The sequence below is a fragment of the Fukomys damarensis genome, unplaced genomic scaffold (assembly GCF_012274545.1).
Source record: "Fukomys damarensis isolate Sample0158 unplaced genomic scaffold, DMR_v1.0_HiC HiC_scaffold_39, whole genome shotgun sequence".
In the NCBI taxonomy this organism is placed as follows: domain Eukaryota; kingdom Metazoa; phylum Chordata; class Mammalia; order Rodentia; family Bathyergidae; genus Fukomys; species Fukomys damarensis.
Window position 1 is genome coordinate 58,445,396 of NW_022900951.1, and position 12,069 is coordinate 58,457,464.

The 12,069-nt window shown below is 41.3% G+C and overlaps 1 protein-coding gene across 1 annotated transcript; it reads left to right on the forward strand.

Moving 5' to 3' along the window:
- Positions 1–1,013: 1,013 nt before the first annotated feature.
- Positions 1,014–2,076, forward strand: Zcchc13 (zinc finger CCHC-type containing 13). The gene has a single exon (XM_010631189.1). It carries the CDS (start codon positions 1,099–1,101, stop codon positions 1,606–1,608), a length of 510 nt encoding a protein of 169 aa, XP_010629491.1. The 5' UTR covers positions 1,014–1,098; the 3' UTR covers positions 1,609–2,076.
- Positions 2,077–12,069: the final 9,993 nt, after the last annotated feature.

A 12,069-nucleotide genomic window follows, 5' to 3' on the forward strand; every position in this document is an offset into this window, starting at 1 on the left:
GCCCCTAGGAGTCTAACCTCTAACAATCCGCCAGCTGCTTTCCCCGCTTCGCCAGGACTCAGGTCCCTAATTCTTCTACCATTCCATTCCCCTGGTTCTTACCAGCCTCCACAAACTATCTTATCCTCAGCCCATCTTTCTTTCGTCATTCCTCTTTCATTCTTAGCCCAGTATTTCATTGAAAAGTCTCATTACGTTTAGTCCCGTTATCCTTAATAGCCTCCCCTCCCTTCCTTAGCCTTCCCTGCTTCTCTGCAGACCTACTGGGCCTCTTCTTTAGAATTTTACAAATTGTAAAAAGTTAATTTTTAAAATAAATAGGGCCAGGGATTTACCTCAGCGTTACAGTGCCTGCCTGGTAAGCTCAAGGTCCTGAGTTCGATCCCCGGTACCAAAACTAACTAAATAAATATATAATAAAATAAATAACGTGCAAAATATATTGTTTAAAAAACAACAACAGCAAAAGAAGACAGTAAGGCCCTGTCTAAAAATAAAAAAGAAGGCTGTGGGAGCAACTCAGTGCGAAAGCCCTGGCGGCTTTTTTTTCCCCCCTCGTTTTCTTTTTTTCTGATACTGGGGATTGAATTTAGGACCTTGCGTTTGCGAGGCAGGAGCTGGAACCATTGAGCTAAATTCCTGGCCCCTGGCATGGAGGATTTTTAAAGGTCGGGCATGATACGTCAGCATTTGGGGGGTGGAGCTGGGCTATTGAAACCAGAACCTTGCTCATGAGTCGCACCACTGAGCTGCACCCCTAAGCCAGGAAAGCCAAACTCTTAGAAATTCTACAGATCACAACATCGGAACAGGAATGGATTCATACTCAAATTTTGTGACTCAAATGTTGAAAACAAACAAAAAAGGTAAACAAGGCCACTTAATCGATTGTTGCACTTTTGATTTCTTACATAAAAGGCTGAAAGATGCTGGAACACCTGTGAATGAGACCCTGGGCCAGGCATAGAGCCTGTGACGTCATAGAGGCCCCTAGAGGCAAAGAGCCATTTCCATCTAAGCCTTACCAGGGGAAGCTGCCTTGCAGCCTGTGTGGCAGCGGAGGCCGGGTGTATTCCTTGGAAGATCTCACCCGCAGCCATGAGTAGTAAAGAATGCTTCAAGTGTGGACAGTCTGGACACTGTGCCCGGGAATGCCCTAAAGGAGGAGCTCGAGGGAGAAGACCTAGAAGCCGTGGCAGAGGTCCGCAGTGCAGTTCCACCGCCCAGTCTGACATCTGTTACCGCTGTGGTGCGGTTGGTCACCATGCCAAGGACTGTGACCTCCAGGACATCTGCTACAACTGCGGGAAACGTGGTCACATCGCCAAAGACTGTCCTGAGCCTAAACAAGAGAAAGAGCAGTGCTGTTACACCTGCGGCAAACCAGGCCATTTGGCTCGTGATTGTGACCGTCGGGAAGGGCAGAAATGCTTCTATTGCCATGAATCGGGGCACATCCAGAAAGACTGCGCCCACATCAGGTGCTACCGGTGTGGTGAGATCGGCCACATGGCCATGAACTGCAACAAGGCAAACGACGTCTGCTGCTACCGCTGCGGAGAGCCTGGACATATAGCCCAAGAATGCCCCGCTGAGACCACAGATTAGTTCCCTCCCCTAGCCCCCCTCCACTGCTGATTAGTTGTATTTTCTCTAAAATCTCTTCGGTGATCAGATGGTTGATAGATGGAGGCTACTCTGAGATCATTAAGTTTTAATTGCTGCGTTAAAGAAGGAAAGAGCTGGAGGGAAAAAAAATCAAAAAAAAAGTTATTACAATTAATGTGCTGTTTCTGAGCCGCACAGAAAACCAGATATTGTCTAGTCATTCAAAGCACTAGACAATTTCTTGGATCTTTGGATGTATTTTGATTTAATACATTCAATTAGAAGTTAGAACAACTTTTGGAACACAGCCCTTGAATCTATTAACCCACAGTGTGTCAGATAAAGGTAAATTGCCACAAAGAAAAGAAACAAGTAGAAAAGAAAAGAAGAGAAACTAATGTGGAGGGGGGAAGACTGTCCTTTTAGGCACCCAAAACCGCCCTGAGGAGATAACGTTTCCTCAGAATGATAGAGCAAATAAAGCTGATTCTATAAATGTCTATGACTTTATCAACTTTATTATATTTAACTTTATTGTATTCATGTCTTTGCATTATTTGGCCTCATTAGCTGCCCCTATACAGGTAACATTAAGAGACATCTCTCGCCCTTCATAGAGTATATAGCTTAATAGAAATAAATGGGAAAAATCTATAAGATGCATCAGTAGCTTTGAGAAAGAGAACATCAGAAAAAAAAAAAAGCCTTAGAGCATGGGCCAGGGATTTAGTGCAGTGGTACTGCACCTGCCTTGCAAGTGCAAGGTTCTGAGTTCAATCCCCCGTACCTCCCCCAAAAAAAGTTCCTTACAGTAAATTGTGGATCTACATATGACAAATACTTTGTGGATCTACATATTACTTTGATAACAAAGTTTATACCTACATATGTTTAAAATTCTAGGAAGACAAATATAATGATTAAGATTTAGCATAGCTTGAGTGTTTCATAATTTCAGAAATACTCTTCACAGAAATGAAAATTATACTTAGGAGCCTCTAAAAAATGTTTTTTACAGATGTAAAAGTGTTGGGCCTGGGATTTAGCTTAGTGGCACCATGCCTGCTTTCCAAGCACAAGGTGCTGAGTTCGATCCCCAGTGCCAAAACAAAAAAAACAGATGTAAAATTGTTGAGTTTGGAACTGGAGGAGTTTGGAGTAGAGCTCTTAGCTACCATTTGAGACTCTGGGTTTGATTTGCAGCACCCCTCCCCAGCCCCCCAAAGAATATTGAGTTTCATATAAAATATAGTTTTGAAAAATCAGATCTGAAAAACAATTGAACTTATATAAAATACAAAAACACTTTTTTTTTCTCTGAGGTACTGGAAATCACACTCTGGTCCTCACACATGCTAAGCATGCTGTAACTGTAGCACTGAGCTACATCCCTAGCTCAGGATTGTGTAGGAGACCAAATATTCATATTCTCAGAGTTGTTTTTGAGCCTAACATAACCACCTCCATGTTTACATCTGAGTCACCTCACTGGCACAGACGTGCCAATGACTGTACTAATGGCCTTGCTCATTTAATGACCTAATCTGTTACATAACAACTGTATCTCATCATGACTGTTACTGTACAATATGTTTCTCCTTTATCATTTTATGATTAGCCACTTCCTCTTACAAATTTGTGGTTTTTGCCTTTATATACTGCTTGTGCCTGCAAATAAATGAGACCTTGACAACTCTTTGCTTGGTCTCCTTCTCTCTGCGCCTCTCTTGTCCCATTTCCAGGTATCTCCCCTTCTCGAGCTCTACTAATTACAAGCCCTGCTGGCCGGGGCAGGATTGTGTATTTGCACAGCTCAAAACCCATCTGGACTTTCCTTTCCCATGTCCTCAGGAATATGGATCAGAGAGTGGGAAAGTGATTGTGTCCCATTTATTAAGGACACACTCAATATTTAAGTCCTCTCCATTTCTTTTCTCCAGGCAATCTTTTTTTTTTGCTTGCAAAATTTTCTCCAGTGTTTATTCTTCAAATTTCTGTTTGATATTTTTCTTTTTAGGCCACCTTTTCTAGTCTCAAGGGAAGGAAAGTCTTATTTGGCTCATCAGTATCTCTAATCCAAAAGACAAAAAAAATAGCAGCCCTCCCTGTATGTGCACTCACAAGGATGGGGCAGGAGAATCCCTGGGGGTTCGAGGCTAGCCTAGACTACATAGTGATTTCAAGGTCAGCCTGAACTACATAGCAAGACTACCTCAAAACAAACGAACAAATAACCCCTCTAAAAGAGCAACTCATTTACTGAATCAGTCTGACAAAAGTGTTTTATTTGACCTACATAATGTTTAACAATACCTGTGAGGGCCGGGGAGTTAGCTCAGTGGTTCTGCCGCCTGCCTCACAAGGAGCCGAGTTCAATTCCTGGTACAAAAAACAAAAACAAAAAAACCAATGCCTATGAATTCGATGAAAACATCTAAAAAGTGAAACACTTCACATAAAAATACTTATTTTTAATCTTCCTGGAACAAAAACAAAGATAAGGAAGCAATAAGCACACTTTCCCATAAAGATACTTTTAGCTGCAGGTGAGTAGCACTTTCTTCCTGCAGACAAGTCACAGAGCCCTCTATTAACTCCAAGTTCCACTACTCCCTGTAGTCGTCAAACACTCAGATGGCAGGGCATATTTTGTTCATTTACTTTATCTGCCAAGCCCCTGTAGCCATTGTAATCTCTAGCTCTTGCTAATGCCTGAGAGTTGTAATATATATTTCTCACATTAATAAATGCAGGGCTGGCTGGGGATTTAGCTCAGTGGTTCCACTGCTTGCCTTGCAAGCGCAAGGTCCTGAGTTCGATCCCTGGTAACAGAAATAAATGAATGAATGAATGAATAAATAAATAAATAAATAAATGCAGGGCCAGGATTTAGCTCAGTGTTGTCATGACTGCCTGGCAAGTGCAAGGTCCTGAGTTTGATTCCTGGTACTGAAATAAATAAATAAACAACCAACCAAACAAATGCAAATGTGGACCAGGGGTATGTCACAGTGGTAGAGCATTTGTCTGACATCATGTATGAGACCCTAGGTTTGATCCCCAGCATTGGGGGAAAAAATGATGCAAACAGCAAAGCACATTATATTAATAGAGATTAAAAAGATACTTTAGGCAGGCTGGGGATTTAGCTCAGTGGTGCTGATGCCTGCACAGGGTCCTGAGTTTGATCCCTAGTATCAAGTAAATAAATAAAAGCAAAGTAACAACTGGGCATTTTGGTACACACCTGTAATCTTAGCTCACAAGAGGCTAAGGAACAACTATCAAAAGTTCAAGGCCAGTTTTGGTAATTTAGTGATATCAGGTCTCAAAATAAAATTAATACCACTGGGGATGTACCTCAGCAGTGGAGCACTTGGCTCCCACACAAAAAGCCCTGAGTTCTATCCCTAGTATAGTAAAAGGAAAACAAAAATAGAAAAACATTTGTTTAAAAAATAATTTAGGACCTGGATTTAGCTCAGTGGTTCCACCACCTGTCTCACAAGCTCAAGGACCCCAATTCAAAGTGCAAGGATCAAGTTCAATCCCCAGTACCTAAATAAATAAAATATTTCTGGGGAGGTAGTCCAGTGTGAGGGCCCTTGGCTCAATTTCCAGTACCGAAAATTAATTAATTAATTAATTAACAATATTAATCTTTTTCAAAAAACCTCCTCTTGCATCCAAGAAGATGAAAGAGACACGCCTATTCTTCCCACTAAACACAACTAAAAGCTACTCTTGATGATGCAAGCCTGTAATCCCAGCACTTGGGAGGCTGAGGCAGGATTGCCTTGAGTTTGAGGCCAGCCTAGGCTACATAGTGAGTTCAAAAAACAGCCCGAGAGGCATGGATTTACCTCAATGTTTCCACTGCCTGCCTCACAAGCGCAAGGTCCTGAGTTAGATCTCCAGTATCAAAAAGGAAAAAAAAAAGAAATTTTGATAGGAACTGATATAAATAAATAAATACACAAATAAACTGGCTCTGGTTAGCCAAAGGTCAAGCAAAGATGCAGTGTAGAAAAACCAGAATACATTTAAACAATAAGCTCTCTCCTTCAGCAAAACACTACTGAAAAAAACATGGCCTCACCACCCTCACCACAGCTTAGTGGTGAGCCCATACTTATACCCTATTGACAGTCATGTGCTCCAGTACGCTTTCTGAGGTGCAATCAGAAAAGGTCTATTAAGGGCTGGGGATTTAACTCAGTGGCACTGCACCTGCACTGCAAGTGCAAGGTCCTGAGTTTGATTTCCGGTAATGAAAAATAAAATAAAATAAAATAAAAGTAGTAGTAGTAATGAAGTGGTTCTTTTAAAAGTGGATAGGGCTGGGGATTTAGCTCAGAGGTTTGGTGGCCTGCCTTGCAAGCACAAGGACCCGAGTTCAATACCCAGTACCAAAAACAAAAAAACAAAAAAAACAAAAACTGAAAGTGGATAAACTTCAGCAAAACTAACAAAGAAAAAAGAAATGTGCCCATTATCAGTAAGGAAATAGAGTATACAACTACAGGCCCCGCAGACATCTAGAGGATTACAAAGGTTACTTATGAGCAACTCTATACACATAAGTTTGACAGCTTAGGTGAAATGGACCAATTCTTTAAAAAACACACACCACCACAATTCATCCAATACCAAAATGGATAACGTTTTAGCTTTATAACTATTAAGGAAATGTGGTTAATAATAGGATGTCCCTCCAAATTTCCAGAACTACATGATTTTTTGGGGGAGAGGGTACCAGGGATCGAACTAGGGTCCTTATGCTTGCGAGGCAGGCAGTGGAATCACTGAGCTAAATCCCTGGCCCCAGAATGATATGTGTTTGCTGGAGTATACTAACAAAATTTTGAAGAAGAATTTAAAAAGGGCTGGGGATTTAGCTCAGTGCTTCTGCCGCCTGACTCACAAGCACAAAGACCCAGGTTCAATCCCCAGTACCCCCTCAAAAACCAAGCATATACAAAACTGATTAAGAGACAAAGAAGGTCACTACATCCTTATAAAGGGGACAAGAGGAAGAGGAAGAGATAACCGTCATTGGGCCAGGGATTTAGCTCAGTGGTTCTGCTGCCTGCCTCTCAAGCGCAAGGACCCAAGTTTGAGCCCTGGTGCCAATAAATAAATAAATAAATAAAATAATCAAATATATATGCACCAAATACCAGCATACCCAACTATACAAAACACATAGTAACAGATATGAAAAATCAAATAAGCACTACTACACTATTACAATTGTAATGGGGGCTCATAATACCCCACTGTCACAAATAGATGAACAAGGTAAAAAAAAATCAACAATGCAATATCAGAACTAAACCAAATTTTTGAAAAAATGGACTTAGTAGATGTCTTCAGAGTGTTTCACTCCACAACATCAGAATACACATTTTTTTCAATGGCACATGGGACATTCTCCAAAATAGTTCACATTCTAGCCAATAGAACATGCTTAAGTATGGGCTCAGTGGTTCCACTACCTGCCTCGAAAGTGCAAGGTACCAAGTTCAAGCCCCGGCACACACACACACACACACACAAAAAGACTAAAATCCATGCAATTAGGAATGAAAGGAATACAATGATAACAGATCCTGCAAAACCAGATCATCAGTACCTAATTCAAGAACCTGTATCCAGGCCAGGGATTTAAGCTCATTGGTATTGTGCCTGCCTTGCAAGCACAAGGTCCAGAGTTCGATCTGTAGTACAAAAAAAAAAAAAAAGAACAGTCTTCAGAAACATGACAAATAAATACAATGTGCTGTCCTGGATAGAATGCTGAGGTTGGATGTCGAGGTACATACTTGTAATCTTTTTTTCTTTTTGCCCCAGTACTGGGGGTTGGGGGAAAGATACAGCTCCTGAGAGGCAAGAGTGAACCGAAAAGTGGATTGCCGAGGACCCCATTCCTGAGGGGAAGTCCTGTTTTGTTTTTTTTTTGTTTTTTTTACCAGGGATCAAACTCAGAACCTTGCACTTGCTAGGCAAGTGGCAACACCACTAAGCTAAATCCCAGGCCCCTCAGGGGAAATTTCATGGAGCACAACCACATGAGAACAATGTGGTTTATAGCTGTGATCAACCAATAAGATTATGAATATAGTTGCTTAGGGCCGGGGATGTAGCTCAGCGGCACAGTGCCTATCTAGAAAGCTTGAGATCCTGAGTTTGATCCCTGGTAGCAAAAAAAGAAAAAGAAAAGAAAGAAACAAAAAGAAAGAAATAAAATATAGTTGCTTAGGTAACATCGATCCAACAAGAAAGCAAATGTACATGGAAGGAACAAAGAACTTTTCAGGTAGGGATGAGCCACCGAGGTGACTAATGTCTATTGTTAGACTAGGAATTACCACTTATCTTAGGCCTAGTCATTTCATCTTTTTTTTGGGATACCGGGGATTGAACTCAGGACCTTGTGCTTGCAAGGTAGGCGGCGGAACCCCTGAGCTAAATCTCCAGCCTTTTTTTTTTTTTTTTTTTTGGATTTTTTGGTTTTTTTGTATTTCATCTTTATCTTGGGGCCTGGCCTCCAATGGATGTGCTGCCAGCCACAGCTGTAAAGTGTTTTTACCTTTGTCCTGACTCTCTCAAGGGCCTAGCCCTGCCTGACTGCCTATAATATTTTTGCCTAGTTTAGCTGCCTATAATAATCTCAACTATTTGGGAGGATGGGGCAGGAGGATTGCAAGTTCAATCAAACCCACCCTGGGCAGTTTAGCAAGACATTTTATGAAAAAACTAGGGGTGGGAGATATGCCTGGGGGTGTAGCTCAGTATTAGAGAAAAACAAAAACCTTAAGGAAATCTAAGTGAACTATGAACTTTAGTTAATCATTACATACAAATATTAGTTCATTGCCGGGTGTGGTGGCGCTTGCCTGTAATCCCAGCACTCGGAAGGCTGAGGCAGGAGGATTGCTGTGAGTTCAAGACCAACCTGGGCTACATAGTGAGTTCCAGTTCAGTCTCAACGACATAGTGAGACCCTGTCTCAAAAAACCAAAACAAATATTAGTTCATTAATTATAACAAATATACCACAACAATATAAATTGTTAATAATAGAGGATATTGAGGGAGGAGTATATGATAACTATTGTTAGTTACTTTTCTCTCATTGCTGAGACACAGTGCCCAACACCCAAAGTTAAAGGGGAAAGGATTTATTTAGCTCATAGTTTGTAGAGGTTTCAGTCCATAATCAGCTGGCTCCAAGGCAGAGTGGCACATGGCAGAGAAGCATCATAGAGGAGAAAGAACAGTTCATGGTGCCTATGTAGCAAAACCAACAAAAGGGACCTTAACGGTGTCTTTCTGCCTCTTTTATCTTATTCAGGCTCTTAGTGGGTAGAACTCACATCCTTAATCCTAGGGCCCTCCAGCCTAGCCCCACCGTGAATGGATTTAATCACACAGTCTAGATTCAACCACTTCTGAAAAAGCATGAGGCTTTGGGGGGGAAACATCTAAACACAAGCTATATGTATACTGTATTCTTAATTTTTCTCTAAATTTAAAACTGTTCTAAAAGCTAGAGTGTATTTAAAAATTTAAGAGCTGGGTGTGGTGGAATACACCTGTAACTTCAGCTACGTTGTGTGATGGCCTGGATTTGATACCCAACACTGAGGGAAAAAGAGAGAAATGAATAGCTATCTTAAACTAAAAGTCGGGGGGCCTAAGTGAGTTAGCACACCAAGATGAACTATTAGGGCCTAATGAGATGCAAGAGCCAAAGAACAGATCCTTAAGCAAGTCAGAGAGACCGTGAGGAAGTAAAATATAAATGAAGCATTTTGCACTTTGGACATCAAAGGCCTGCCAACAACCAGAGCATCCCTGCTTTGTCATGCGCACTGGTACCAAAAGCTATATAAAGACTCCTGAGTCTGAAATTCTGTCGTATCTGTCTTATAGAACACCCCTCTCCAACCAGTGGAGAGCATTTCTTTTACTCTTGCTAATTGCCACACTTTTAGTCATTCCTCACTATTTGCTGTTTTGTTATATTCAATCTTCATTGCCCCAAAACAAGGACCAGAGAGCTAGAGGGATCTGGCTACACTTGCTTAGCTTGTGTGAAGTCTGGAGTTCATTCCCAGAACCAAAAATAAACAAATAATGATTTTTTAAAATAAGAGCTAAGACCGGGGATTTAGCTCAGTGGCATTGTTAACTGCTTTGCCAGCACAAGGTCCAGAGTTTGATCCCCAGTACCATAAATAAATAAAAATAAAAATAAGAGTGAATGCTATTCTTCTTTAAAATGATTAAAGTGATAACTAAAGAACACCTTTTGGGTTTTTTGGTTTTGTTTCTTTGGTGCTGGTGATCTAACCCAAGGCCTTCAGGGTGTTAGACAAGCGCTCTAGCACTGAGCTGCACTCCTAGCCTTAAACAGTATCTTAAGCCAATCACTAACTTTATATTTTACCGGGGCTTGTGATCAACAAAGCTCTGATACTGTCTGACTTTAGATTTAGTTTTGCCTTTAGAGAGAGAGGTATTCCTGTCATTGTTTGATGATTAGATAATGGAAGTAGAGATAAGGCCCTGATAGAGTTTTGATAACATTTAGGGGTTTGTATGGGTTTTGCTGTACTGGAGATTGAACCCAGGAACCTCTGAGCTACATCCCCACCTTTTAAAAAATGTACATTAGGGGCTGGGGATGTAGCTCAGTGGTTCTGCTGCCTGCCTCGTGAGTTTGATCCCCAGTACCAAGAAAAAAAAAAAAAGTACTTTCAATTACCCCGGCTGGGCTCAAACTTGCAATCCTGCTGCTTCGGCCTCCTTAGTACCTGGAATTACAGACATTTGCCACCTCTCCTGGTACCTTTAGATTTTTTTTTTTTTTTTTTTTTTTTTTTCCCGGTACCGGGGATGGGGATTGAACTCAGGTCCTTCGCTTGCGAGACAGGCCCAGAACCACTGAGCTAAATACCCGGCCCTACCTTTAGATCTTGATTCCAATTGTCCCTTAGGCTGTTATTACCTTTAGCAGATAATACATATTGTTAAACTATTTTTCAGTTATTCTTTTTGTTTGTTTGTTTTTGTTTTTTGAGACAGGGTCTCACTATGTAGTTGAGACTGACCTGGAACTCACTGTGTAGCCCAGGCTGGTTTTGAACTCATAGTGATCCTCCTGCCTCAGCCTCCCGAGTGCTGGGATTACAGGCGTGTGCCACCACGCCTGGGTTTCAATTGTTCTTGAATGAGTTGAGGTTCTGTCCCTTGCCATCACTGTTCTGGCTAAGGTAGCAATTTATTATAGGATAAGAAGGTCACTGCAAATAAATGGAGAAGGATTCCATGAACAATACTGGGAGAACTGGCAAAACATGGCAGAAAAGTGAAACTGTAACCAGAACTGCAAAATGGGTCTTTAAAAGTTAATTGTGTGTGTGTGTGTGTGTGTGTGTGTGTGTGTCTGTCTGTCTGTGTCTGTGTGTATTGTTAGAGATAAGCAACTTCTCCAAACTTATTCCTGTTGAGCACATAGCCAACACTCCGCCTCTCAGCTCAAAAGAAGTCACAGCATATGCAGATGCTAATCTCAGAAAGCCAGGAGCCTGGTTTCTTTTCCACAAGTAAGAGGACAACTAGCTGAAAATGGCCAGAAGTGATAAAACAAGTGTGAAGATCTACATTGTCTCTGGATATTCCTCTTCTCTCTGTTCTTAATAGAAAAGACCTTTGCCCTCCTGTAAACCCTGAGATGGTAATTTGTGGCAAATAGGCCCCTCCATCTCCACAGAGCTGGCTTTGAATAAATGCTTTTTACCCAAATATTTGGCCTTCTTTGATTGAGTAGCAGCAAGCAGACCAACCTGAGTTTATGAGCCTAAGGGGCCAGTAGCAGTTTTGGTGACCATGAAGGGATTTAAGTCCCTGTTCCTAAGAGCTGTGCATACTAGCAGTCATTTGGAAAGAGGGACTGACTGCTTGAGACTAAACTCAGTCTCACTAAACTCAGTCAGTACTCTCTGTACATTCCAGCAACTGCCAGGGACACTTTTTGCACCCAGAAAGCTCCCTCTCCTTTCCTGTTCATGGCATCAGTTTCCTATAAATACTTTTGTTGGTGAGAGGAAAAATGTTATTTGGAGAGCTGATGAACTCTGCCTGATTTCCTTTGAGCAAATGAACCTGAGTTTATGAGCCTAAGAGGCCAAAGTGGCAGGTAACCAAATTAGATGCCTATCTCAAACATTTCACAAAAAGAAAAAAAAATGAGAAAATGAAAAAAATGGAAATAAAGTGTTTGTAAATGGGGAAGGGAGGAGAAATTGAAGGGACGGCAAGGACAAGGGGAAAAAATGAGAACCAAGACCCGTCATGGAAAGGTACAAGATCCCAATGATGAATGTAACTGTACTGTATACCTAAAATGTACCAATAAACTAAAACAAACAAACAAACAAACTTCACAAATAG